The 27,708-nt window shown below is 34.6% G+C and overlaps 1 protein-coding gene across 1 annotated transcript; it reads right to left on the reverse strand.

Moving 5' to 3' along the window:
- Nucleotides 1-12,263: 12,263 nt before the first annotated feature.
- Nucleotides 12,264-27,228, reverse strand: LOC145641692 (uncharacterized). Its single transcript, XM_081692608.1, has 12 exons — nucleotides 27,008-27,228; nucleotides 26,800-26,891; nucleotides 26,604-26,711; nucleotides 25,144-25,248; nucleotides 24,144-24,248; nucleotides 22,748-22,886; nucleotides 21,511-21,626; nucleotides 21,086-21,142; nucleotides 20,568-20,814; nucleotides 20,394-20,482; nucleotides 14,452-15,551; nucleotides 12,264-12,611 (listed from the first exon to the last, which is right to left on the reverse strand). Exons 1-9 carry the CDS (start codon nucleotides 27,168-27,170, stop codon nucleotides 20,737-20,739), a joined length of 963 nt encoding a protein of 320 aa, XP_081548734.1. The 5' UTR covers nucleotides 27,171-27,228; the 3' UTR covers nucleotides 12,264-12,611; nucleotides 14,452-15,551; nucleotides 20,394-20,482; nucleotides 20,568-20,736.
- Between the last annotated feature and the right edge of the window lie 480 nt (nucleotides 27,229-27,708).

Consider the following 27,708-nt stretch of genomic DNA (forward strand, 5'->3'; position numbering starts at 1 on the left):
TACACCCCATTCATAATCCATGAGATTACTAACTCCATATGGTTCGGAACCACGAAAGGAGGATCGGGGATGATGGTACGAAGTGAGTCATGGAGTCACATTCGCCCGTATTGGCCTCTACTCGATTCTTATATTGAAAAGCATTCCTGTGATCTCAAAGGCATACAATAAAATATTCAATTCGCTCCAAACTATTATTAGGCTAAATTGGTTGAATATTAATGCAACATATAATTCTAAAATATTGTGATCACTTGATTAAACAACAAGATTAAAAGGAACCTAAACCGGTTGTCCAAATTATCTTATTAGGCGTGATTTTCAATTACATATTCCCTTTAACATGCAATATGGTGATCATAAAAAATACAATAGAATAAACATTAATATTGGAAGCAATTTAACAATAATAGTGTTAGCCAAATCAAATAATAATAATAACAACCCTAATCATGATACTAGCAATATTAAAAATAAAATAAGAGTAATTAAATTAATTAATTACTCACATTCCGCGCGTTCCTTTAAATTGCTACATCATGAATAAACTGTTAGTAACTTCAATAAAAATATAAAGTAAATGGAAATTAAATTAAAGTAGAGTTGATTTGGTCCAAACCCTCAGTCAATTATACCTTTCACGCCTTGGTTTAAGTATAGAACTTTGGGTATTGTATGAACTCCTTGGAGTGCTTAAGGAAGAAATGATAGAATTAGAAATATAGGTTTAAGGCTTAGAATATGTGAGAGAGAGAAGAGAATGATTTTTGGTGTAAAGAGAGAAAGAGAGAAGGATTTGATGATCAAGCTTGTTGATGAATAAAAAAGGGGAGATATGACCTCTATTTATAAGGGGAAAAGAGGGGTCGAATCAAGAAAAGATAAGAATTCGAATTGGATAAAACGCTTGCGATAGACAGCAGTTTTTGCTGTTTTTGTTTTTATCATATCTTTTGAACCAGAAATCGGAATAAGATGAATAAGATATGTTTGGAAAGCTCTTGAAGTCTACTTTTTAACCCAATTAAAATAAGATTAAAATATTTTGTAGAACAAAAGATATAGCCGAAATAGTGAGACGGTTTCAGTTTTGGATAGAGTTTGACATTTTATTCATATCTTTTCCGTTATAGCTCGGAATTGATATTATAATATATCATTGGAAATATAATTTCAAGGGCTATCCAACCATATAAAATTTGGATAAAAACTATAATACACGAAAATAATATCTGTCTATCTTTGAACGTCTTTCAATTCGGATATAAATAGGATTTTCAAAAAAAGGAGTTTTATTCAATTTCAAACTATTTAATCTTATCTTTTCAAAAAGGATAATTAAGATCTTTTAGAAACTTATAGAAGCTTCCAATTAATCCTAATTGGTTTAGGAATGGGATTAAATAATTTGGACCCTCCACATGATCATTGGGTCGTAGGTAAGGTGGGCTTAGGTTCGGTTTGGGCTAGTTTAATATTTTGGCCATAACTTATTCGTTATAACTCGGATTTGGGCTTATAATATATCGCTGGAAAGATATATTAAAGCCCCATCCAAATATTCAATCATTAGACCCTGATTATGGACCAAAATAAACTGGAATAAACGTTTTTATAAAAAGGACACGAAATGATTGATTTTAAATGACACAAAATGAATTATTTTGGGTTTAAAGGCACAAAAAGAGGAAAATGAGTTATGGTTTGGGGAAATGGGCTAAGAATTGGGTTGGTTTATGAAATGGAAATATGGATTTAAGCACTCCAAAAATTAAATACTCAACCCGACCAATAATGGCGGTGAAAGGTTGTTCATCATCGGGTTTGGTTTTGGGGAGACATTTTTAGGTGTCTACAACGACTTAAAGAAAAAAAAAAGTGTGTGAACACGATATGTGAGTGATTAAGTGAGGTTATAGACGCGTTTTTTGACCGTATAGCTAAACATGATACCAAACTGGACACAGCATTCACATATGTACGCATAAAAATCGAAAAAAGACTGGCAGGACATCTTTCCTGGGCACCGTGTCATGGTGCAGGCTGTCGTGACACGGTGCAGTCTACCGTCAGACGGTAGACAGCCCCGTGTCACGGCACTGTTCACCGTGGCGCGGCAGAACATGCCGTGACACGGTGCGCAGTTCCAGGTCAATTTTTGTGATTTTTCCAGATTTTAACCAATTTTAGGTCCGTACTAATTACTATGTGAGAATAAAAACCCTCGGTCATGGGTTAAACAAAAGAGCAAACACATGAAGGTTAGCACCAAACAACCACATAGCATTTAGGCACGATGATAAAAAAAGTTCGCAACCTAGAGTCAAGATCTATGTTCAACAATTGGTCAAGCTTTGGGTGTCAAAAGGGTACCATGGTTAAGAGTTTGGACGCGTTAGCAAGGCAGTCTCCCTTAAGGGTGTATGCCAACGGGCGGCTCCGCGAATTCGTGATGAAATCGAACTCGACTCCATGGTTTGGGTGGATTTAATAACTCGGATGAAACCTTATTGCCATGAGCGTTTTTGGGTCGATAGAGCTTAAATCCCCCGGGGCTAAGACGCATGTAGAACACATACGTTTTTTCAGAAAAATCGAAGGAAGTCGACTGTGAGGAAAGAAAATAAGCCATCGGACTGATTTTAGGACTGCCGTGACACGGCAAAGATTCCCGTGCCACGGTACGGCACACCGTCAGACGGTGCACTGTACCGTGACACGGAAGATTTTGCTGTGGCAAGGCAGTCAGAAAATTTGACTGGTGCCTTGTTTTCCTTCGTACGCAAACAAGTTATTCAATTTTTCCTACGGGACAGACCTAAATGCGACGTTAAAACGTCTATGCATATGCAAAAATGCCAAATTAATCACAGGAATATTTTTCAAGAATCTTTCAAGTCTCATCCACTCATCTTAATTAAATATCGATCACTCAAATCGATAAATAACCAAGAATCCTCCCCAGTGGAGTCGCCAAATTGTAGGCGTCGTTCGAAGTGCGCCTACATTAAAAGCATGTGTGAATATGCTTGGCACTCATAGGAAGTGGGAATTGACATTACGATTAGGGACAACGATTAGGGACAAATAAAGTAGGGAGCCGCCAACAAGTTTTTAAGGAACTTGTAAACCGTTCACGGATCATAAAAAGGCAACCACGATAAGGGACAACGATAGGCAACAACGATTGACCCGTGAAGGTTACACCCCATTCATAATCCATGAGATTACTAACTCCATATGGTTCGGAACCACGAAAGGAGGATCGGGGATGATGGTACGAAGTGAGTCATAGAGTCACATTCGCCCGTATTGGCCTCTACTCGATTCTTATATTGAAAAGCATTCATGTGATCTCAAAGGCATACAAACAATAATTCAATTCGCTCCAAACTATTATTTAACTAAATTGGTTTAATATTAATGCACACATAATTCTAAAATATTGGTGATCACTTCAATTAATAATAAGATTAAAAAGGATCCTAAACCGGTTGTCCAAATTATCTTATTAAGCGTGATTTTCAATTACATATTCCCTTTAAACATGCAATATGGTGATCAATAAAAATAATAGAACAACATTAATATTAAAACCAATTTAATCACAATTCCAACAACATAAAATCGTTAGAAAAATAATAAAAACAAAAGGAGCATGACTCTTACTTTGATTTTGTTTGTTTGCGACTACAAAATAATAAACGAGTTAGTAACTTCAAGGAAATAATAAAACAATAATTAAATTAAGTAAAGTTGATTTTGGGGCTAAACCCTCAAACAATTCTACCTTTCACGCCTTGGCTTAAGGATGAAACCACGAGTGAAGTATGGACTCCTTTCAGTACTTGAAGAAGGAATTTTGAAGTAGAAAAGGGTAGGCTAGTGTTTAGGCTAAAGCATAGAAGAGAGAAAATAAAAATAAGAGAATTACTCGGTGCCCCGTACATCAGAAACGAGGAGGTATTTATAGGGAAAATGTGCTGAGGGAGCACACGGAACCCTAAAATGATAAAAACCCTAAAAAAGTATCCCGTGACACGGCAAACTGTACCGTGACACGGGAAGCTTCACCGTCAGACGACACACTTTCCCGTGACACGGTTCATTTTTGGTGTGACGCGGGAAATTTTCAGAAAACGGGATAGAAAACGCGTTAAGGGTTTACGCGGAAAAGACACGGAATATCCCGTGTCACGGCAGAGCTCCCGTGTCACGGGAAATCCCACCGTCAGACGGGAAGGATTCCCGTGACACGGTAGGTACCTGCCGTGGCGCGGGAAATTCCAGCATGTTTTCCGTCTAAATACATTTTTAACCCTATTTTCATTCGGCATTTTAAGTGCCGATTAATAATTTCGGGTCTTTTCTGACTTATTATTATTTGGGCTAAAATAAGGAAATAATTAAATAAAAATAAATAAATGGTTTGGGCCAAAAATAAATAATAAAACAATAAAATAAAAAAGGTTTGGGCTAAAATTAATTAATAAGTTTGGGCTGAAATTAAAACTATGCTTTTACCAAACATCAAGACTAATCCATGGACTGTTCAAAAATATGAATTAATAAAATACGATTTTTTTTAAGCACTCTCGGGATTAAATACTAAACCCGACCAATAGTGGCGGTGAAAGGTTGTTCATCATCGGGTTTGGTTTTGGGGAGACATTTTTAGGTGTCTACACGTATGAAAATAACCCGCAATTACAGGTAAGTAAACCGTTTGAAGCAAAGTACATCAAGAACTGGTTTGAAAATGGAAGAAATAGGATTGTTCCTAGAGGGGCCTCGTGGGGAGCTCGAGGCATTATTAACAGCATCCACATACTAGAAGGAGGTTTAAGACACACAATTGGTGATGGCAAGTCAACTTTTATTGAAAATGATACCTGGCTCAATTCTGGGAAAGTTACCACGGAAGTTTTAGGGGGGTGAGGATCAGCTCAACAAGCCGATAAAAGTTGCAGATTTAATTGGGGACTCTGGTACTTGGAATGCAGTGCTTATCTAGAAATGGTTCCGTCCTAAGATTGCTAGAGAAATTTTAGTAGTCCACCTTCAAAATGACCAGCGAAATGATCAGTGGGATTGGGGTTCTAGCTCCTCTGGAATTTATACTCTTAAATCAGGGTACTGACTTATTGTGGCAGGGAATTGCAGCAACATCATTGATGGTACATTCTGGAAAAAATGGTGGAAGTCCTTGATGTGGCCTAAGCACAAAGTCTTTGTGTGGAAACTAATCCATAATGCTCTGCCGACTAGTGATAATTTGAAGACAAGAAAAATCACGTGTAGAGACCTCTGTTGTCTCTGCAACAAAGATATTGAAACAATCGATCACCTTTTCAGGAACTGCGAGTTCAGCTCTAGTGTATGAAAAAAAGGGACTCTGGGCATCTACTATGATAGAGACCAACATGTCAGTGTAGGCACTTGAGTAAAAAAATTTCATTTCTTATTTTATTAATGCAGTTGAGAGATCGGACACTGCACTCCCGGAGTTTGTGTGCACCTAATGGTCAATTTGGCTCACTGGCAATAATGCAGTATTGTAGACACCCATTTGTGTCTCCCCAAAACCAAACCCGGTGATGAATACCTTTCACGTCGAATCATAATCGAATGAAGTGAAAGTGTGAAAAGTCTATTAATAAGGATGTTTTTATTAAAATATCTCTTCTTTCTGTTTTTGAAAATATTTCTTTTCTTACCCTATTTATGAAAAAACGTACATTCCAGTTTAGTTTGTTCCATGAAAAGGTTCCAATAATAGTGTAGTTGGATGGGTCTTGAAAAGACCTTTCCAACGATACATTATAAGCCCAATTTCAATGAATAATGAGGAAGTTATGGCCAAAATACCAAACTGGACTCGATTTGGTTCTTATATGCGGCTCAATTATCTAGAGGAGGGCCTGTTATTAATTATCATTCCTAAAGATATTAGGATTGATTATAGTCTTCTAGAATAATCTAGAAGGTTCTCTTAAATCCTAAGGGAGTTAGGATTGATAATTATGTTTCAAAAAGTTTGAAATTGAATGAAACTACTCCTTTTGAGAATCCTTGTTTTGTACGAAATGAAATATATTCAGATATTATTTTCGTGCCTCATAATCTTTATACAAGTCTTATATGGTTGGATAGATCTTGAAATTATCTTTCCAATGATATATTATAATATTAAATCCGAGCTATAACGAAAAAGATATGAATGTGATATGAAACTTTATCCAAAACTGACACCCTTCCACTATTTTGGCCATATCGTTTTATCTACAAAAGATTTTAATATGATTCTAATTGGGTTGAAAACTAGACTTCAATAGCTTTCCAACGACATATTATATGTCTTATTTGGACTTTTGGATCAAATGATATGATAAAAACAAAATCTGTAAAACAGTCTTGCAGCGCCGGACGACAGGCCTGTCGCGCGGCGACAACGGCGTGTTTTATTCCTCTTCGAACTCTGATTATTTTTTATCAAATACATACAGTTTTTGTTATAAATAGCTTCATTAGACCTCTGTTTTTTAATCAACTCTAATCAATTCTCAACCAAAATTCTCTTATTCTTTTCTCTCTAAGCTAAAGTTTATTCTCTCATCAAGAAATTCTTGATATTCCCTCTCTCTTTCTAAACCAACTTTTCACAAACAAAATTCCGCACTCACAAGATCTAGACACACCTAGCATAATTCGAAGTTTCCTTCGCCCTAGACGTGAAAGGTTTGGTATTTCTAAGGGTTTGGTCCCAAATATAGTCTAACTCTCTTTCAATTATTTAATTTAATTCTTTAATTTTATTATTTTCCTTGAAGTTACTAACGTGTGTATTTTGTTATTAGAAAGAGGTACGAGGCATCCAAGTAAGTGCTTTAATGGTTTAATTGATATTTTGATATAGAAATCATGCTTAGATTGTTATTTTGATTCCTAGTATCATGCTTAGTATGTTTTATTGCTTCATAGTATCATGTTTAGGGTAATAACTAAAAATTCCTAATATCAAGTATGATTAAAAGGATACTTCTTATTTTCTTTCTTATTATCATGTTAGTATCATGTTAGGGTTAAAGCTTTGATTTTTATATGCTTAGTGACATGCTAGGGTTTGTTATTAATCTTGTTAGTATAAGGCCTAGGGTCTTGCTATTAATATTATGCTTTATTGTTAACATGATTATTTTTATTATTATTGTTATTATTATGATTATTATGTTGCTTGATAATTGTTATTGCTTGATCACGCCTTTTATGCATGTTTAAAGGGAATTGGTACTTGTAATCACGCTTAATAAGATAATTAATAATCTTGTTTAAGGTTAATTTGATTATAATATAAGTGATCGCCAATAATAGTTTTATTTGTGCATTAATATTCAACTAACATAGTTAAACAGGTTTAGGGTTAACCTATCGATTGCATGTTAGTAAAAAAGCGCACATGAATACGAAAAGAATAAAGTAGATGCCTATTATTAGGGCAGGTTCTTTCTCTTTTAGATTGGATTTGTACCTTCATCCCCGAACTTCCAGTCTTTGTTCCAGACCTATTGGAGTTAACGATCTCGTGGATCGTTAAGGGGTGTAACCTTCACCCTGTGAACGATTTACAGGTTCTTAAAACTTGTTGGCGATTCTTTTGCTCTAGCTTCTTTCCCTTTGGACGCCACCATGCTTAAGTGTATGATCACAGTGGGGTTCAAGTTTGGGGTAATGCTTGAAATATTCCCTACAAGTATTCAGAAACTCCAAGCCAGACTTAATTAGCACAATTCACCAGACCCAAACTTGGAAAAACAGGTGGCTACAAGGCTGGAATTTGCGTATTCCCACCCAAGCAAATAAAAGACCTGAAGCCGAAGGAAATGACGAATCCAAAACCATATACTGGTCTAGTTCTAGCAACATTCCTGACTAGCCCATACGAATCCTCTTTAATGGAGCCTGGACAGTAGTACGGAAAGATGGTGGAGAAGATTGGGTAGCAGCTGCAGGTTGGGTAATACTCAACGACGGGAAGAAAGTGATCCAAGGTAGTAGCAAGGTCTTTGCTACCACTCCCTTACAAGCTGAAGCTATGGCCTGCCTCCTCGCCCTTCAGAGCTACGATCTTAGGAACAAGGATGTAATCATGCTAACAGATTCAACTACCTTGGTTTAGAGCTTCACCAACACGATAGGAGCTGCTCGGGAGATCAAGCCGGTCATTAGGAATATTAAAAACATAGCTAGCTCTCTTAAATCTCTGAAAATTAGAAAAGTTAACAGAGGCTATTAAAGCCAGAAAGGGATAATTTCTTGCTCTGTTTTTTGAGTTGTCAAAAAACACAAAAAAGCACACAAAAAACACACAAAAATAAAAAATAAAAAACTCAGCAATATGCAATTATCAAATTAAAAATGGAACTGATGTATGGTTTCAAGGGTGTGGGAATTTGGGGGGAAAATGAAAAGTTGGGAAATAAATTTAATAACCCAATAGCTTTGATAATAATAATTAAAAAAAATATTCCACTAAGTTGCGTTTGTATATCTTAGACATTATTACACGAGATATTACCTTTAGGGCGTGTTCGGCAAAATATAGCTGTGTAGGTAGCTTTTAACTATCAACAAGCTATTAGCTGTGAAGATAGATAATTTAGGTATGAGTGTTTGGTAAAGTAGCGATTGACTAGCTGTTACATTTAAAAATCAATATTTTATATTTAATACTATAGATTAAATTTTCAACAGCTACCTCAAAAGCTACCTCTAACTTCAAAACCTATTACTTCTAACTTTTTATAAAAGCTACTTTCACCACTAAAAGCTACCCTAACCATTACTTTGCCAAACACTTATATTTTTCGTTAAGTAGTGGTTTAACCAAGTCAAACCACTAAAAGGTACTCAAATGCTAGCGCCAACACGCCCTAAGTGGGTTCAATGAACCCATTTGAATCCTTCCTGTATCCGCCCCTATAGTCAGGGGTTACTCGAGTTAGTTGGTTCGGGGTTACTTAAGGGGTTACTCGGATAAGGGTTGCTTGAGGGGTTCGGTCAGAGGTTACTTGGTCAGGGGTTACTTGAAGGTTCGATTAGGGAATATTTAAAAGGTTACTTGGTCAGGGGTTACTTGAGAGATTACTCAGTCAGAGATTACTCGATCAGAGGTTACTTGAGGGGTTCGGTCAAGTTACTTGAGGGGTTGCTTGGCCAGGATTACTTGAGGGATTATTCGGTTAGGAGTGACTCGAGTAACCCATGACTAAGTTAACTTGAGTAACCCGGTAACTCGAGTAACCCCTGACCGAGTAACTCAAATAACCCCTGTAACTCAAGTAACCCTGGACCGAGTAACTCGAGTAACTCCGACCACACAGAAAAATTCCTGTTTGTAATGTTAAAGCTTACTCAGATTCTCAATTAAGTAATACTCCCTTCTTCCCTTAGTACAAAGCCTCTTTCTAGAATTTATTACTCACATACTAAAGAGAAAGAGACTTTTAATTTAGGGACAAAGGGAGTAGTATACATTATTATGTAACATTTTTTTTCAACACTGCTACACTTTTTAATTTTATTTAAAGTATTATGGTTGTGCATCATTCCCTTCCCTAAATATAAGACTAAACTTAACAAACTTCTTTCAATAATAGGGAAAAATAGTAACAAACATTTCAGCGGGAACATTTTTAATGAGGTGATGACACGTGTACTTTGGGGATAATAATGGGAATTAATTTAGTATATAGTATAGAAGTATAGATTGCGCATGAGCTTATTGGGCTTTAACAAATAACTATGATTAAGCCCACATGAATGCTCCACCAAATGATTTTTGCAATCTACACGCCTACAATTTTTCTAAATGAATTTTGCACTTTTCTGGACTGAATTTTGCAATCTACAGCCTACTTCCAAGCTTATGGAGTTGCTCTACAATTTATTGCTAAGACACACCTAATGTCCTAAAGACTCGAGTGCATTTTGGCGCATAGAGCCTATATATTTGACATGCAAATAGGAGAGAAATCTGGGGTTCAGTAGTATATTTTCTCTCTCTTAATATTAAAGTGATACATTTTTGTATATTATTATGCATGTATAAACTTTGAGTTTTCTCTCTATTTTTGCGCAACCAAAGTACCAAACAATACGTTGAGATACTAGATTAGCATTTGATAGATTTCAAACGCAATTAAAATTATATGCATTGTGTCCTATATACTACTCCCTCTGTCCCTATTTTTTGCCCCATTGTAAATAACGGGGTCAAACTTTAAAATCTTTGACTATAAATTCTCATTAATCAATAAGAAGTAATATAGTTATGTAGGGCTTTATTGGATTCGTCTAATTGCATATTTTATTAATATCAAGTTTTTATAATTTTTACGCGTATAGAAATAAAGTTATTTGTGTTGGAAAAATACATGTTGATTCCATGAATAATAATAGACAAATCAAGAACTAACCTGGAACAATTTCGAACACCATACTCGAATCAAAGACTTGTTCTCATTCTGTTGTGTCGTGATTTGGTATCCATCGACTTATAAGCAAAATACGCCATCAACGATACAGGTTTTCCGGTGACGCACGCCCCTCAAGTTTTACACAACGACCTTTGCAATTCGTGTACCCGAATCAAATTAAAGCTTGCAATTGCTCAAGAACTATTCAAATCTCAAAAAGGTAGGCTTGTGTTTATGACTCAATAATACTGTATTGTCTTCTTGTTAATATCAGAAAGAACAAGACAATACTCGTATTTATATGTATCCCAAGAATAGGAGACAAATAAACAAACCCACTCAAGCAAACTAAGTGGGCACGGTTGGGCAACGACCCACCCGGCCGGCCGCGAGTATTCCTTGGAACGTTTAATCCCCCACGAGTGGGATCGTCAGGATTTGCAATTATCCGATCGCATTACCATTTTCAACCATTTGCATTACTAGACGTATTGTGAAGACCGTGTAAAGTCCAATGAGCCAAAAAAAAATAGAGCTAGAAGGAGTATAATACTATGTACTTCTCAATGTTAAACAAAATCTTACATAATTGTTAGCAAAAATCAAACTTCATCCTATTGTTAAACGCAAGTTACGTAACATAAAACTAATGATTGCAAGTTCTTCCCTAAAAATCTGGTAGAAAAAACAATCTAAATCACTTAGAATTCAAGAAAGAAGTAACGTCAAATCAGAGAAACAGTATTTACAAATATTCACTCGAATCAAATTAGTAGTTCAATCATCAAAACTGCACGGGTTTAAGGCATTGTCTCCCTTTCGCAACAAAAATGGCTTTATAATCAATCTCATTCATCTTGCTTTTTAGACCAGTCTTCCTCCTCTCATCTTCATTTCTTGGAACAACCAATTTTTATCACTAGAAAAAGGAAAGCTCAGTAAAAGTGGACTCAAATCACCCTCCTTTAAAATAAACAAATAAAAGATTAATTATAGAATTGAGGGCCTTCAACAATAATTGGGAGTAAATTTATTTGTTTTTGTTTTCTCCCATTCATATCAGGTGTCAATTTGAGTCATTGTACAAGGTTCAAGTCCAGTCGAGTCTAGTCGAAATTATATTTAAGTACTCTAAATTATTACAGGCATTGCAGCTATGCATATCGAATCTCATTCTGAGCGACTATTGAGATAAGTCAGATCTATTTGTGTTGAGTCAGTTTCAACATCTTTTATTATCTTAACTCTCAATTGGCACACTAAAATAATTTCATATTACTTTTTATAGTCAATCAAGAATGTAAATTAGTCAAGTTGTGAATGTCTAGCTAATTACTTGGTATCCCAAAACCTATAATGAAATTCCAATTGTTTTTATGTAATGATTATTGAATGTCTTACATTGCGTTAATTTAGGATAAATTTCATAACATAATGTTTCACATCAAAATACTATTTGATGAAATGAACAGCATCCAATTACATGAGCATAAATGCATAATCAGCCCATTTTTTTCACTAGCAAAAAACAAAACTCATCAATTACGAATTTCAATGAAAATGTTACCATTTAACAAAGTTTTGTTACAACAAAAAAGACTTTTAACTAATGGGGAGAAACACACCTTTGTTGACGACTGTTGAGCACGAGCTGCCCTAAAGCACCGACGACTCATGCAACCAAAAGCGTCAAAAAAGGCTTATAAATCCAAAAAAAAAAAAAAAAAGAGGGGCTCAAATTATAATAAATAAAAATATAATTAAATAAACGATATGATACATGCAAAATCCGTCGATCTCGCACCATAAAAAAACTTGAGTTAAATTTACACGTAAAAATCTCATAACTTGAAAGAAAAACCAAATCTTTACAACAAAGGAATCACTTCTTATGACATTTTAATCTCTAAATGGGAAATAAATCATACTTAAATTGACAACTTCCTATACATATATTTATAAATAATAACGAAACAAAACAATGAAAATTCCACCCATCATATAATCCTTTGCAATAATAGATAGATTTTCCAATAACTTGTCCCATAGCGTACATACTGACTAAACCACCCTCTCAGTTCAATTCCGAGGCGGTGCTAAGTACGGCCAGGTGGTCTTCTAGTTTCTCCGACGTGCCTGTTGGAAGGAGGGCAAACGTTCAACCTAGATTAGAATTTGTTTAAATGCGATTGATGAGTGTGAGACCTAATTTTTAACCAGCGAAAAAACTTTTCAAGAATTAATAAATAACTTGAGATGAGGGATTAACGATTTTAAATAACAATGCAATAGCTATTAGAGTATTATAATACTGTAAAAGACAAGACGTATCGTTAAGTTATCCTTAACGGTGTTTGAAGGTTAGGGCCCCCCACAGCTGAACACAAAGAAGGAAGAAAAAGAGCGAGCAACTTCTGTTCCTGCCCCTCCAACAAAGTTGTTCAACGACTTTATTTATTCATTATCAAAATAAGAGAAAGATTCATATTTAAAGAAGCTTTTGTTAAAGGCCTAAACTACCATCACCCTCCACGAATTGCAAGAATTGTCCCAATATTTTATTACATGCCAACAACAACAATACTATTCTGGATTTATTTACTTATATAATAATATTCAAAAAAAAAAAAAAGAATTAAATAAAAAAGAGATAAAAAGAATTATAGAAAAGTTAAGAGCATGTTTACTAGGGCTGTGAAATAAAATTAAAATAAAAATAAAAAACCATATTTCTAGTAGATTAAAATTAAAAGTTCGTTATTGGTCTGTTTTAAAGTGTTAGATTGCCCAGGTTATTTTCCCGCAATATAAATTGATGTGGCATTGCACATTTTTCGAAGCATCACTAACAAGGAGCGCAAAATCATTTTGTACAGTTATATAGAATTCGTTTACGAGTATACTTTATCCTTTGTGTCTCGCCGTCTAACGTAGAAATTGAGAATTTAAGACACTTCAACAGTTCAACACCAAAACGAGCGGAAAAGTGTTTTAATGGTAGCTCGTTCCTAGTTAGATTTATCTCGATTTATGCTTTAAATAACTATTTATAAATATTATTAAAGTTACGGATTAATTAAGTATATTAATGTTATATACAATGTATATTGACAAGTGTTGAAATCCTAACGTTGCAATTAAAAAAAAGATGGATCTATAAAATTGCAATTTAGTGCGGAGTGACATAAAATTTTACTAATATTATGCATTAATAACACTTTTCTCTATCCCTAGCGACCTAACAGGTTTCCAAACCCTAAACACAAAAGTTTTTAAAAATATAAATAATTGTGAAATTTCTATAGCAATCGTCCTTAAATAATTACCACTATACTCAATTTTGATTGGCTGATTTTTTTAAATTTTAAATTTTTATTATTTATTGGTTAAACTTATATAGAATGACTTTCCTTTTTACAGAATTCATGTTTTTTGTTTCATTTTTAAGCTAGTTTGATCGATAAATTATTTTTTATTTTTTAAAAGCCAATCAAAATTGAGTACAGTGGTAGTCATTTTAAGAGAGACTATCATAGAAACATATAAATAAATAAAAAAGGATGTTAGGGTTTACTAGGATGAGGGTGAAATTGAATTAATTTTCATTTAAGCTTCGAAAAAACAACCAGAATTTGATTCCTTCTAAGTTCTAACCCTAAACATCACCAAACTATAATTCCTCTGTTATAGAAACACTAAAAACAGTTGATTTAGATAAGAGTTACCTATCACCTCTCCTTTCCTCTTTCTCTTGAGGTCTCATACAGGGAGTTTAAAGAAGCCTAAATGTAACTATAAGATGGTTTTTTTAAAAAAGTAAGTCATGCCTACAATAGGAAGACTAGTAATATTTTGTGTACATCAGCGTAACCAATATAGAACTGGCATATGATCTCTTTCAACTAACAGCAGGCCAGAGGAGATGGTAGTTAAATGAACGAAAACACCCAATATTTGTTAGAGAAGGAAGCAATACCTGTTGTGTATAGGATCAGGACCACTGGGGACTCTTCTTTTACTAGAATAAGTCGGGTTGAGCTTCACAGGAACAGAATGTTTCTTCCTCCCCAGCAGCGTCGTATGCTTGTTATTCCCGGATGATGTACTCGTTGCTGCATGATTCCCAGATGATGTATGCATTGCTGCGTAATTACCAGATGATGTACTCGTTGCTGCTGTATGCCCCTCAATCTCCGCACTTGCTAGGATCCCCATGGACAAGAACCATACAGAAAAAACCAACATAAAAGCTACACATATAGCCTTCAAAACCCGCATAACTCCTCCCCCATCACCATAATCAGCCATACCACTTCACCCAACTAGATTTCCCTTCCTAGGAAGGATAAGTTGCTCTTACGAAAACAGGAAAAGAAGACGGGAAGGATGATCATTTCAGAATCAAGAAGACAAATGATACTAAAGAATTGTTGATATAATATATCATTAAAGTAGGCGATATTGCCACCGATTGGAACTTCCTACGTCAAAGAAGGAAGGCGGAACGAGACTGGAAAGAATAAGAAGTAATATGCAAGCTTTAAATAGAGGGCAACTGATTCAAAAACTACGTCAAAGCAGGGGCAGGGCAGAATGAGGGAGAAGCATGACAAAAAGAGAAAAGTTAGTGATCTCAAAGATAGCATGGGCCCATGCCAGTGTAGTTCCTCTGTTTTGGTGTGCGTATTTTCATGAAGCCAATAAAATGGGACCATAATCCTTCCTTAATGGCTTAATGAATCCATTAGGGCTCTACAAACACACAGGATTATATGACCCACCTCGAAAAAATAAAACTTTAATCTCACAATTTTTGCATCAAATTAAATAAATAATTTCACATGTTTAACATCAACATCAAGTTACTTTAAGTACTTGAGACAAACTACTAAACATGTTTAATGGATAGAGAATTGAGAAGCATCATCAGTCAGCAGTTCAGCCCATTTTCTAGAGGCATAATTTCAATAAGAATTACCTACAATGAGTATATGTTTGCAAGAAATGTTGCTGTACATCGATAACTCTCTGTTTATCAGGAAGTATCAACCAGGGAATTTGTTCTCGGCTGCATCACTGCATTGTGAATTTGTGACCACTACATTAGGTAATGACAGTCACACACCATCCATATCACCCAAAAAAGTTGTTTCGCGACTGTTATAATAATCACATCCGAGATTTATAACCCTCCTAACAAACCAAAGTACCCATCCACAATAGATCCACATTAGTTTAGCGTGCATATCTGGGATACTCAAAGCACACTGAAGCCAAAATTAATATAATTATTTAATATATGGCATACAAATCCAGACATGAAAAGGAAATCAAAGTAAGGAGGCGGTCTTTCCCTCTGCAACCTCAAACCCTCAATTAGAAAGGATTTAGAAAATGCCCAGTGCTCTATACCAAAATCACAGAGAGGTTCAACATCAGATACCAAAGTTTGCAGACCAGAAACAGGCATATGAACAGCTAGTTTACTCAACATGTTTTCCAAAAGTATTGGTGACTCTGCATAAATATAATGAATTAATGATAGAAATCTAGAATTCTGATTAAGTGCACAATGTGTGGTTGGTGGTCCACCAAAAGTTACCACCTTCAGTACTAACAAGTTTCTTTACTTTACCAGTACATAGCAGAATGTAGAGGATGGAGCCTTCAATCAGTGGAGACCACCTAAAGAAATCTCCATTAAACATAACTTTAGTGCTCCAAACAGTAGAAACGCGAAGCATATTTCATCCACAAAGTTAAATATTTCCAAAGCGGGCAAATAAAACTATTAACATGACGGAAAGTACAACAATCACTAAAGAAACCAGAGAATAATGTATTGTCTAATGTCTACTATACATAAGAAAAGAAGGGAGCCAAGAATGGGGGTTTTTAGCTTCTCATTAGAAGACTGACTGATCAAAAATTTCTTTTAAACAGTAAAAATATATACGAAATAGGACACTTCCAGTATCAAATATTCTACATTTGGTTAGATTGAGTAAGCTATGGTTCTCAGAATTTTTTAAGCCCGATTGTAAGTTTGTAACCTCAAATTTAACCCCCATAACAAATAAGATACATAATTTTTACACTTCCCAGTTATAGTTATAATTTCAATCCTTTCATACATTGGTAAACTATCTACTAAAAAAATAATTATAAATAAATAAATAAAAAGAGTGAATTGAAGAGTGAATACTCAACATAAGTTACCAGTAAAAGATCAAAATAAAAGGCAACATCAAACTTTAGTTTAACCAGTGATTTATTTGTGCACAAAAAGTGGTATTGATTGGCTACAAGGATCCTTCAACAGGAGAACTTGTTTTCCAAAGCAAAGCTAGAGGAAGTCACATCCCCTCGTAATATTCATAAAGAATAATCCAAAGTGAATTAACTTTCCCTGTTTGCTTAAATCAATATGCTTTAAGAGATTTTCTCGCTTTGCTCTATAAAAATCTCACTTTAAAATACTCTAACAATATGTCAATATGACATGAGCAAGGCATAACAAACACCTCTTTAATTTTTTTTTTTTTTTTTGGCACACTAAACTATTCTTCAGCTGAATCAGGACAAAATTGGGTATGCATAATCTTAAAACTTTAATCAGTCTGCAGTAAAAGGACATTTTTCTCAAAAAAAAAAAAAAAAGATTCTTCAAAATCAAACTTAATTTAACTACACGCAGAAGTAATAACAGCAACTATTATTAATACATAACTGTCATGTATGTATTATATCAAAAACTACAAGCTCAAATTTAATAAGAGAGTCTTGCATAAGGGCCTTGAAATGCATCAAATCATTATTAAACATCAAAGAACAGGGGATCACAAGTTCACAACCTTCATTACAAGTACTTTTACAACAGGACAATTTTCTCAGATTTTAAATTATTAGTTTTTTATTAGAAAAGTGAATAAGAAGTACAAGTGAAGAGCAAGTAGCTCTCAAAGCTTAGATAATAAGAATCACAATGTCATGGCCTATTTAAGAAAAGTCTATCTTCAGACCTCAACCTCATGATTAATACCCAATACATAATATTTTTAATCCCTATATTAGCATCTGTTGGTTACACTATTCAAATCCAATTTCTTAAGAAGACCTCAATTTTACAAACCATCTAACATCTTGTTATAAAATATTAAACAGCCAAGCCAGTTAACCTGATTATCACTGTTCTACACACACCCTGTAGAAACTATGGCAAAACTTTGATAGCTACAAAATCTTCAGGAGCTATAGTGTTCAACTTACCCTACCGAGCAATCTTCATGGCTGGCATCCAACGAGTATCCTCAACCCCATTGAATTCCCAAACAATCGTCCACAATTGTGCAACAGAGACATGAGATAGTCTTATTTGTCCTGTAGCAGCCACCATTCTTTCATACATCTAAAATATTTGAAGTTAAATATGTTGAAAATTTATCATTAGTTTAAAACACTTGGTTGAATTCAATCTATGCTACCTAATCTTTCCACCAGATACGCCAATTATAACCTTGGTATCGAGATCATCAACAAGAGATTCCTGAACTTGAGGATTAACATTGTGACTTACAGCCTCAACTACCTTATTATCCTTATTAGATACGCACAGTTGCAACCGTTAATTCCTAGTTTAACACTCCACCCTCCTCTTTAAGAATTTACATATTGTTCAAGACTAATCCCAGAGTTTTGCGCACAGGTCAAAGTCTCAAGACAAAGTGAAAATGGGCAAACTTTATAATAGCCCTCAAATCATATTCTACACTGCTTTGAGAACATAATTTTCCACCTCTCCCTGTCTTGCACCATGTAACACGACCAAATGTTCAAAATGTGGCCTTTACATGCTTACTACATACTGTAGCACACTAGCACTACCAGATGAGCCAACTCAAACACCAAACATATCTCCTCACACACCACTTGACTCAATAAAACATATGCATATACCCTTGCTACCACAACTGCTAGATCCCTCACATCTTACATAGAAAATTTTCCATTACCTTTGAAACAGTAATAGCTAGAATCTACTGATTTATAATCAAAATTAATCAATAGATTATTTTAGAGGCAAAAGTTTGATTCTTGATTAATGGTGGAAACCAGTTCGTACAAAAGAGTAGCTTTAGGCTACTACTCGGTAAGTAACTAGAGGTTACTAATCTCCTAGAACTTAACTCACAGTATCAGATATACAATTTAAGTGTGCAACTTCCTCTATGAAGCTTCACTACATAAAGCAAAAATCTAACATTAATGATATTTGTCTTCTATTACTTCATAGTATCAGTAGGGCCGCCAGGCTCTTTTGGTTTGCCACATTCCTTAGTGCTTCATTAATTCCTTTTGTCTTCTTACTCCCTTGCTCCCTGCTGCTGATGATGTTGCTTGTCCCCCTCTCGCTTTCCTTGTTTGTGCCTTGGGTGTAGATTTGGATAGGTGGCTGGGCTAGGTATGCCGGATCCATTACAGAAACCCTATGTTTTTAATGATCTAGCCAGTTGGCTATGCTCACCTCAATGATCTGATGACCCAACACAGTAACATTCAACCCCCCCCCCCTCCCCCCACGGTAAGATCCATTGTAAAAATCCTCACCGCTGTATGTTGCCACCTCATCAACCTCCTAACGAAAGCACTACCCATAAATCCACCCAAGGTCCAAGTCCATCTCCCTGGGAAAAAAAAAATGGCTCTTTTTACCCTTTCTTCAATTCCCAATCTAGAACAACCTCCCAAGTCTTGATCCTACCCAAATTCCCCCAAGCCTCTTCCTCTCAACAGATGGATTCAGCCCCGAAGGAGACAAAAGTTTCAAGCACCCAACAAGATATACACACACTCCAACATAAGCATCCACGGGAATTTTCAGCAACCCTTTTCCTGATCTCTAATAAATTCCTCATTTCATCTCAAAGGTCAGAAAGAAGATTTCGTCTTCTATCCACATCAAAACAAGACCTCCATATCCATCCCACGCTCAAAGGAGACAAAAAGGTTTTAAACACTCAACAAGGCATACCATCCAAAAAGGCATCTACAAAACTTTTCCCGCCTCTTCTCCAAAACACTAACATAATCCTCACTTATAGACATCTCAAAGAACAGGCAAAGTTCAATTTTTCATCCGCACCAAAGCAAGGGCATGGAACAAGAAAGAGAGGAAAGAGAGTTTGGGAGAGAGAGGAAGACAAGTTGTAATAAATTCAAATCTTGAGCAAATTGAATGCTCTGCCTTATAACTCAGATCACTGAGTATCTACAGAAACCCATCATTCAAGAACAATTAATCAACTAAATGCCAATAATTCAGCTTTTATTTTTATTATAATTTTTTATTTTTGAAATAGTCTTTCAAAAACTCTTTCAAAAAGGGCAAACGGGTTACTATATACATTAATTCTCAAAAACCTAAGTTGTTTCTCCTGATGTTTGAGCCTTAATTATTCCATATCAGTAGAATTGGAAGCAAAAACATGTATTAGCACAATCCAGCTTTGTGGATAACTAAAAATAGAAAACTTTAATGGGAGCAATTACAAGAAACAAGTCATAGCTTCTTGAATAAAGTCAATCATTCTATTTAGCACATGTTAAGTCTTGTAAAAGTTAAATCTGGTTTAGGTCCTACACAGCCTGCTCAAGGCTCCCACAGTGACAGAAAATTATTAGTGTACTTGTTCTCGTTCCATAAATTTGAGAAAGATGGTTAAGGAAATTGGATCCAATGATAATTCATTTCATAAGAAAAAGTACAATAACATCCAACTTGTCTACAGATTTTTTTATAGCAACAACCCCCCCCCCCCTCTCTCTCCTCTTTCCTCCCTTGAAAAAAAGTAAAATAAATAGAAAGTAAAGAAGGAAACAACAAAGATAATAAAGTAGTAAGAAGGTTTAAACCCTTACACTTAAGTAAATTTTCCATTTCAAGATAGCTGCTGCCTTAACTACAAAGTGAACAGTAATTGGAAAGCTCCACTCAAGTTTTATTGGACCTGCAATAGATGCTTAGCCTAGGTCAAAGTATTTCTATTATCAATGGTAAAAATGACAAAACATAGACTTGTGTATATAACACACCGTGACAATGGTTTTGATATGTCAGCCTTCAACTTCAGCAGTACATTTTAGCCTGTCGTATACGAAATCAGTCGATGCACATTTCACAAAACACATTTGGTCGGCACGGTCCTGCAGGAACTCCCATTTTTCAATTGAATTCATTCCTTTACAATGCCCAGATAGGTGATTAGCCCTTCTTCTTCTTCATTGCCCACTTTGGCCCATAAATTGCCAAATGTGTTCTACCAAAGCGACGATCAGCTATCTGCAGTATATATACAACCAAGGTAAGATTTCTGACCATTCACTGAAATCTGCATGACATAGTACTGGTATTCTTCTGTTTTAAAGAATTTAGCACAATAAGATAGTGAACAGAAACTATCTTAAAGCTATTTGGATGCATAATAATGTCCAAGAGTCTTCACATCAGTAATTTGTAATTAAAATCCTTGATGCCAAAAAAGTATCTATCTATATTTTACAAATAATATCCCAACCCGAAAGAGTTCATCTAGAGACATAAAGAAACAAACCTTCATAAGGCATCCACAAGAATCCAGCATGTCTGTTCCCAAAGGATATTCGACCACCTGAGGCAAGAGATTTTCAAACAAGAACAAGCAACAAAGAACCACCAATATCAAGATAGAAAGTGAACAATACTCCTTTTTCTTTCTGTAACTCCTATTTTACTTTTTGCACATATTCTATGTACATTTTTAAGAATAAAGATATTCAATACACATTATGAAACAAAATTAAATAAAATAAATTGATGCTGTGAAGCTACGTACTAAGACAAATCAAGATATCGTGTGTGTGTGTGTGCGCGCGCGCGCGCATGTGTGTGTGCGCATTTAAAAAAGTATTATATGTTATCTGCATTGAAATCTATAAAGAATTAAAACAAGACTAAAGAAATGGAGGGAATAGTAAAAGCAAAAAAAATAAAGCTTACAATAAACGCATCTTCTCCAACCAAGGGGGAATCTGATAATTGGTTCATAAGTATTCCATAATCCACTTTCATGTATGGAGGTGTTACACTAATGTAGTCAAAAGTTGTATCACCGCCTGCAAGAAATCAATAAAATTAAGAATTGAGACAATTTAAAAGTGAAAGATTCATAACACCTTATCATTTATAATTAGACCAAGCAAAATTTGACCCAACCCATAATTCGGCCTGAAAATAAGGGGTGTTAACACAAAATCTGACCTGTAACCTGTAATTGACCAAACCTAGAAAAACCATAAATAAAAGAATCAAACCCAACCAGACACAAACCAACCCTGACAACATAGTATTATAAAAAAACAAAATTAAAAATTAAAAAAATAATAATAAACTCACAAAAATACCCTTTAAGAGGCAACAACCAAAAAAAAAAGTTGTGTTGTACTTTTGTGCCTTAATATTTAATTAGGATGAGATATCCTTGAATCGGCGTCAATGGTCAATTAATATCATTAATTTGCATTTCAATATTTGTAGTCTGATAATTACAAACTCGTTCAAAGAAACTTAACTAATTTTTAATACCATAATAGGCAGATTATTAGTGTTTTTTTTCCCTTTTCCTTTTTTAAATTTACAACACTAAAGATAAAAGTAACCTTAACAGTTAACATAACTCACCGACCTGTAACCGGAACATTCTAGGTTAAGATGGACGTGTAAGTATTGTGATAATGTTTATGAGAGTTCTTCATGGTCTTTTAAAGGGATAAAAAAAAATTAAAAAAAAAAAAAAAAAGGGCTGAATTTGGCTGTCTTACCCTAAAAATTCATGTTACAGAGTATGATAAATGATGCACTAATGAGCTGGGTGGTCAACATCACTCAGAATCAATCTTGTAATATGAAAGCTGATTAATACAACATTTTGGAAGTTATCAGTTTTGATACATTCTTTCAAGAAACTCAATTCCAGGACATTGACTTGTCAAACCACCAATATGCTAACTCTAATAAATATATTACCCACCAAAAATAGCATATAATGAAGGGGCAACAAACAGTCCAAAAGCTAAATCTAATAAATACTGAATGGTAAAAATTGAGACAAAATTCAAATGGACCATCTCATGACACAAGCAGCAGAAGGAAATTCAGGTGTAAAACATCAGTAATAACAGACTCATGCACCTATTAAACTGAAAGCGAAAAATAAAATGGTCATAACAGTACACACCTACAAACTGCTGAGCTCGTTCCAAGAAATTTTCAACAGTGACAGTATGTATAACTGATGAATCAAGAAACCCTGTCCATTGTAGATTTGGCTGCAGAACATTTGAAACCACCCATGGATCCATCTCAATAAAATGCACCTGAGCATTGGCAACACCAATTCTAGATGTTTCAGGATAATACACACAGAACTCCACAGAATTAGCAAACAGCAGAATTTTGTGTTTAAAATTACGAAGTTATTTTTATAAGTCATTTTTACAAAATACACAATGAGTAGCAAAATTGAAATATTCCTAAGCCAAATAAAATATATAGGTCAAACTAACTTATTTAATTTGATCCACATTATTGAATTTTTACATATCTGTACATCATCTCATTCAACATTAAGAAACTAAGAGTAGTTGTCTTCTTCCAATAGCAAATACTCCCTCCATTTTTAAATACTTGCTCCATTTCTCCATGCGCAGAGTTTTAGGAGAAATTGGAGAAAGTAATAAAATATGGAGGTAGTGGGGTATGTGGAAAAATAAAATATTGTTAAAAGCAAAAGTAGTGGAGAGAATTGGAAGAGAGAGATTACAAAATTAATAAAATTTTATTTATGTTGGGTCCACTAGGTGAGAGAAATGAATTAACTATTGTAAAAGCTTTCCAAATAAACAAATGGAGCAAGTATTTAAAAACGGCCGAAAAAGGAAAGTGGAGCAAGTATTTAAAAACGGAGGGAGTGGTGGGCAAATGTAAAGCCAGCTAATACTAAGAGAGTAAGAGTAAGAGCACATTACAGCTACTGTAAATGACAAAGTAGATAATTAACTCATTACAGCAAAACAAGATTAATGATACCCATGAAACGAGTGATAACGGTGGGTGAGCATATAAAATAAGATTACAAGAGGCAGCTTTTGATGTTCCATTTACGCACATAGCTAAGATATCCTAGTATCCTACTATATATTATGGACCAGAAGGAGTAATTTGTCAACTATTTAGGGCGTGTTCGGCAAAATATAGTTGTGAAGGGTGATGTTAGCTATGAAGATAGTTGTTATCTGTGTAGGTAGCTTTTAACTGTATAGGTAGCTTTTAGCTGTCAAAAAACTGTTAGCTGTGAGTATAGATAATTTAGGTATGAGTGTTCGGTAAAGTAGCGGTTGACTAGTTGTTACATATAAAAATCAATATTTAATTTTTAAAACTATAGATTAAATTTTCAAAAGCTACCTCTAATTTCAAACGCTAATATTTCTAACTTTTCATAGAAACTACCTCCACCACTAAAAGCTACCCTAACCACTACTTTGCCAAACACTCACATTTTTTATGAAGTAGTGGTTTGACTTAAAGCTACTCAAACACTAGCGCCAAATACGCCCTTTAGTGGTACTCACCTCAGAACAACCTCGACTCAAAGCTTCAATGCCAACTGAACCAGTGCCACTATACAGGTCCAACCAGCGACCGGGTCTTAAAGATGCAGGGCAGCCACCAGCCACCTGTATAAGAAAATTGACGAGTAGTTTTCAACATATGGAAAGTGAACAAGAAGAAGATAACCAGAATTTATTTTTCACTTGTAAGATAATTTAAAGCACAAATTATAAAAAGGAACATTTGTGAAAATTTTCAATGAAAAATTCAACCAGTATATACCTTAAAATGTTTTTTTTAGAAAACCAATTTTCTATATTGGTATAAGATCACTAACAATGATTAACCATAAAAGAGAGCAATAGAGAAAGAGGGAAGTAAGAATTAGTGACTTTAAATAAAAATAGGTCTTCATTTTTATGTTAAATACCTACTAATCTTTTTGACTTTTTGTGGTTTGTGATAACACGTTTAATTTAATAGAGAAAAACAGTGTGTGCTAAACTTTGTTCCGCTCTTACACATTTGAATTTAAATTTTATTTAATAATTGAAAAAAAATAAACAATTAACATATATCTGGTAGCAACACAATAATGCGAGGTCTTAATGTTTCAGTGCAAATAATGTCCATAAAAAAACAAGGAAAGTACAACATTAAGGACAAAGGGTTAACTAAAGAATAATTAACGCAAAATGAACAAAAGTCAATCAGGCTAAACTTCACTTAAGCCCAGACAAGGCATTAATCCCGTTTAAAACTTTAAAACAACACTATTTGGTCAACTGTAAAAATTTCATTCCTTTCCATCTGAGACACCTAAGGAAACCAAAATCAATGGAACACAATGCCTTCATCATCTAAGCTCACCCATATTTCGCATATAACAACATATTAAGAAAAAAATAGAAATAACATTATTTGGTTTCTTTTCTCATAGCCCTTGGGTATAGGTTTATGCACCGAAACCTCCTCAAACCTTAATGCACACACAACAAAACAAATTCCGGAAAACAATACCTGCAATATATCAAATGCAGCACCTTTAACTACCTCCATCATGGGACGAACATCCATGCCTACAGGCGATAAGAGTTTCTTCCTTTTAGCCTTCCCAGCCAGCACCTAATTAGACAGTGCACTTATTCATGGAGCCTTCAGTGGAAAACAAAATAAATCTCAAGCAATCCAAGGTATAGAAAGAACATTCATTAACCTAAAAATGCTAATTGATTTCACAAAGTTGGTTTACAAATTCAGTGAATTCAGCAGTTGGCGTGCAGTTTACAGAAAAGAAGTGATTATAAAAGATGCAAAAGGAGAAAACCAACCACCTTATATTATACTCCCTCCGTCCCCTTTTGTTTCCTTTTTTTAAAGATTATTCTATACTATAAATGGCCATGAAGGATCACCACCCGAATATTCACTATAATTGGTCCCACCGAATTTGTTTCTTATCAACTCCATCCAACCAAAAACTAAATTGTAACTCAGCTCCATTGGCGATTCCAGTATGGGTTCAGTGGGTTCAGCTGAACCCATACTGGATCCTTAAAATTCTGATTAGATATCTTTGATATAAAGTTTAGTTAAATATTATACAATGTAAGCATATGCATAGATCTTCCAATTTGGTCCAGTGGTAGAATCCCTTTGTTTTATAATGAAAGTCGCGGGTTCAACTCTGCTCCGCCAGTTATTATCATTTTTTTTTCTTTTTTTTAGTGCTTTTACCTTCTTTTTTTTTTTTTTTTTTTTTTTTTTGTCTTTTACTTATTGCGCCAATTACTAGTTATCCAAAAGGTTTATTCTTTCTCTTTCTTGTTTTTTTGGGCTTTTACTTTATTTCTTTGGCTTTTACATACTTAATACCTCAATTACCCATTATCTTTTTTTTTTTTTTGAACGGATCAATTATCCATTATCCAAAATACCTTAACCATGAAATATGATTATATTGGATATTTATTTTTTTTTCTAGTTAAGATTTATAGATATTATAGATATATAATTGTTCCAAAATTTGGAGACTTGTCAAGTTCATTTGTAATTTTTTTTATTATTATTTTGCACTTTTATTACAAATGTGCACACCCAAATTATCAATCTTAATGTATTTTGAATTATGTTATTTGATTTCTTTCATATACGAAATATGCGTTTAGCAACTCCGAACCCATAACAAAAAATTCCTGGAATCGCCACTGCTCAGCTCTATAGGCAACAAAGGGAGTACCAATTAGCATATATTGCATAAAATTAATGGAAAAAAAAATGACAACTTTGCTTGTTCTTGATCAGCCAAATAAATGGACAATCATGTTTTACAAGAAAAAAATCTCTGGCTTAAATTGTTCTCTAAGAACCAAATTAAACTAATTTGAAGAGACACGATGTACCGCAAAACAAATTGCATATTTGCATCACACCACAATCATACAATTCCTCTTAGAAGAAAATGAAGCAAACGTACACACCTGCAGCAATTTATGAGTGGTACGAGGCGGCTTTCGGTCTTCCTTGACCACTAGTTGTTTTCCTTTACCTTTTCCCATCCCCTGCTCACGCTCCTTTCTCCTACTTCTCTGTAACACCCACCCAATAAAAATCAGCACAAATTCATAACTAACAGTAGTTACAATTTAGCAATGTTTCTTACAATTAAAGAAATACCTTAACGGGCTCAGAAATGAAGTCATTAGGGTCAAGGCCGTAGCGGTCGAAGAGCTCTTGCTTCTCCTGACTCGATATCGCATCCTTTGAACCTTAAACAATCAATTGCAAGTATATATAACAAATTCAAATGCTAGAATTGGAAAATTAATTGTCAAATTCAAGAAAAAAGTAAGCAAATTAAGAAATTTAGGGGTGAAAATTGTACCGGAAGAAGAGAGGATTACAGAAGAGCGACGGCAATTCGTGGGCGTAAATTTGGGGGTGATTTTGAAGAATGGATATAGAATTGAACGAGAATTAGGGTAAAGAGGGGTTTTGAGTTGAAGAGGAGAGAGAATTGGAGGGAGATTAGGAGATGATACCGCCATTGTTCTTACTCTACTGGGTTCAACTTCACTGCTCTTTGACGCTTTGCAAGTTTGTGATGTCAACTGTCACAAACGGTTTAGGTAATCAATCCTTGTAAATACTTACTTCCTCCGTTCTATTAATATTGCAACAAGGAGGAAATTCGCATTTTAAAAGACATTTTATATGCTAGATATCTATATATGTGTCGGTGTAAAAATTATAAAAAGTTGATATTATGAAGGTATTTTATGAGACGAATCCAATAAGATCCCACATGACTATAATTTACTTAACGTATAAATCTATATTATAAGGTCAAACAAGAGTGATGAACAGTGCAAAAAGTTCATTGTTGCAATATTAATAGAACGGATGAAGTATTACCTAAACCGTTTGTGATTATATGGTTACTCGATTAGTATTATGGGTTACTACTAATCTACATGGCGTGGCCAGCTAGGCAGCTACACACAAGATGGCTGATTGATTATACTCTATCCTTTCTGTGAATCCTTTAGTTACAGTTTTTTTTGAAGGAAAATATTATATATAGCC

This window comes from Chenopodium album, chromosome 8 (assembly GCF_948465745.1).
Source record: "Chenopodium album chromosome 8, dcCheAlbu1.1, whole genome shotgun sequence".
Classification (NCBI taxonomy): domain Eukaryota; kingdom Viridiplantae; phylum Streptophyta; class Magnoliopsida; order Caryophyllales; family Amaranthaceae; genus Chenopodium; species Chenopodium album.

Bases quoted from the DNA above. Each gene is read 5' to 3' on its own strand.
- LOC145641692 (XM_081692608.1), bottom strand. From the start codon at position 27,170: ATGGCGGTATCATCTCCTAATCTCCCTCCAATTCTCTCTCCTCTTCAA. The intron at 25,249-26,603 runs GTGTGTACGTTT...CTGTCTAATTAG, and splicing joins CCACTCATAAATTGCTGCAG to GTGCTGGCTGGGAAGGCTAA. The intron at 21,627-22,747 runs GTGTGTACTGTT...GATTTCTTGCAG, and splicing joins ACGAGCTCAGCAGTTTGTAG to GCGGTGATACAACTTTTGAC.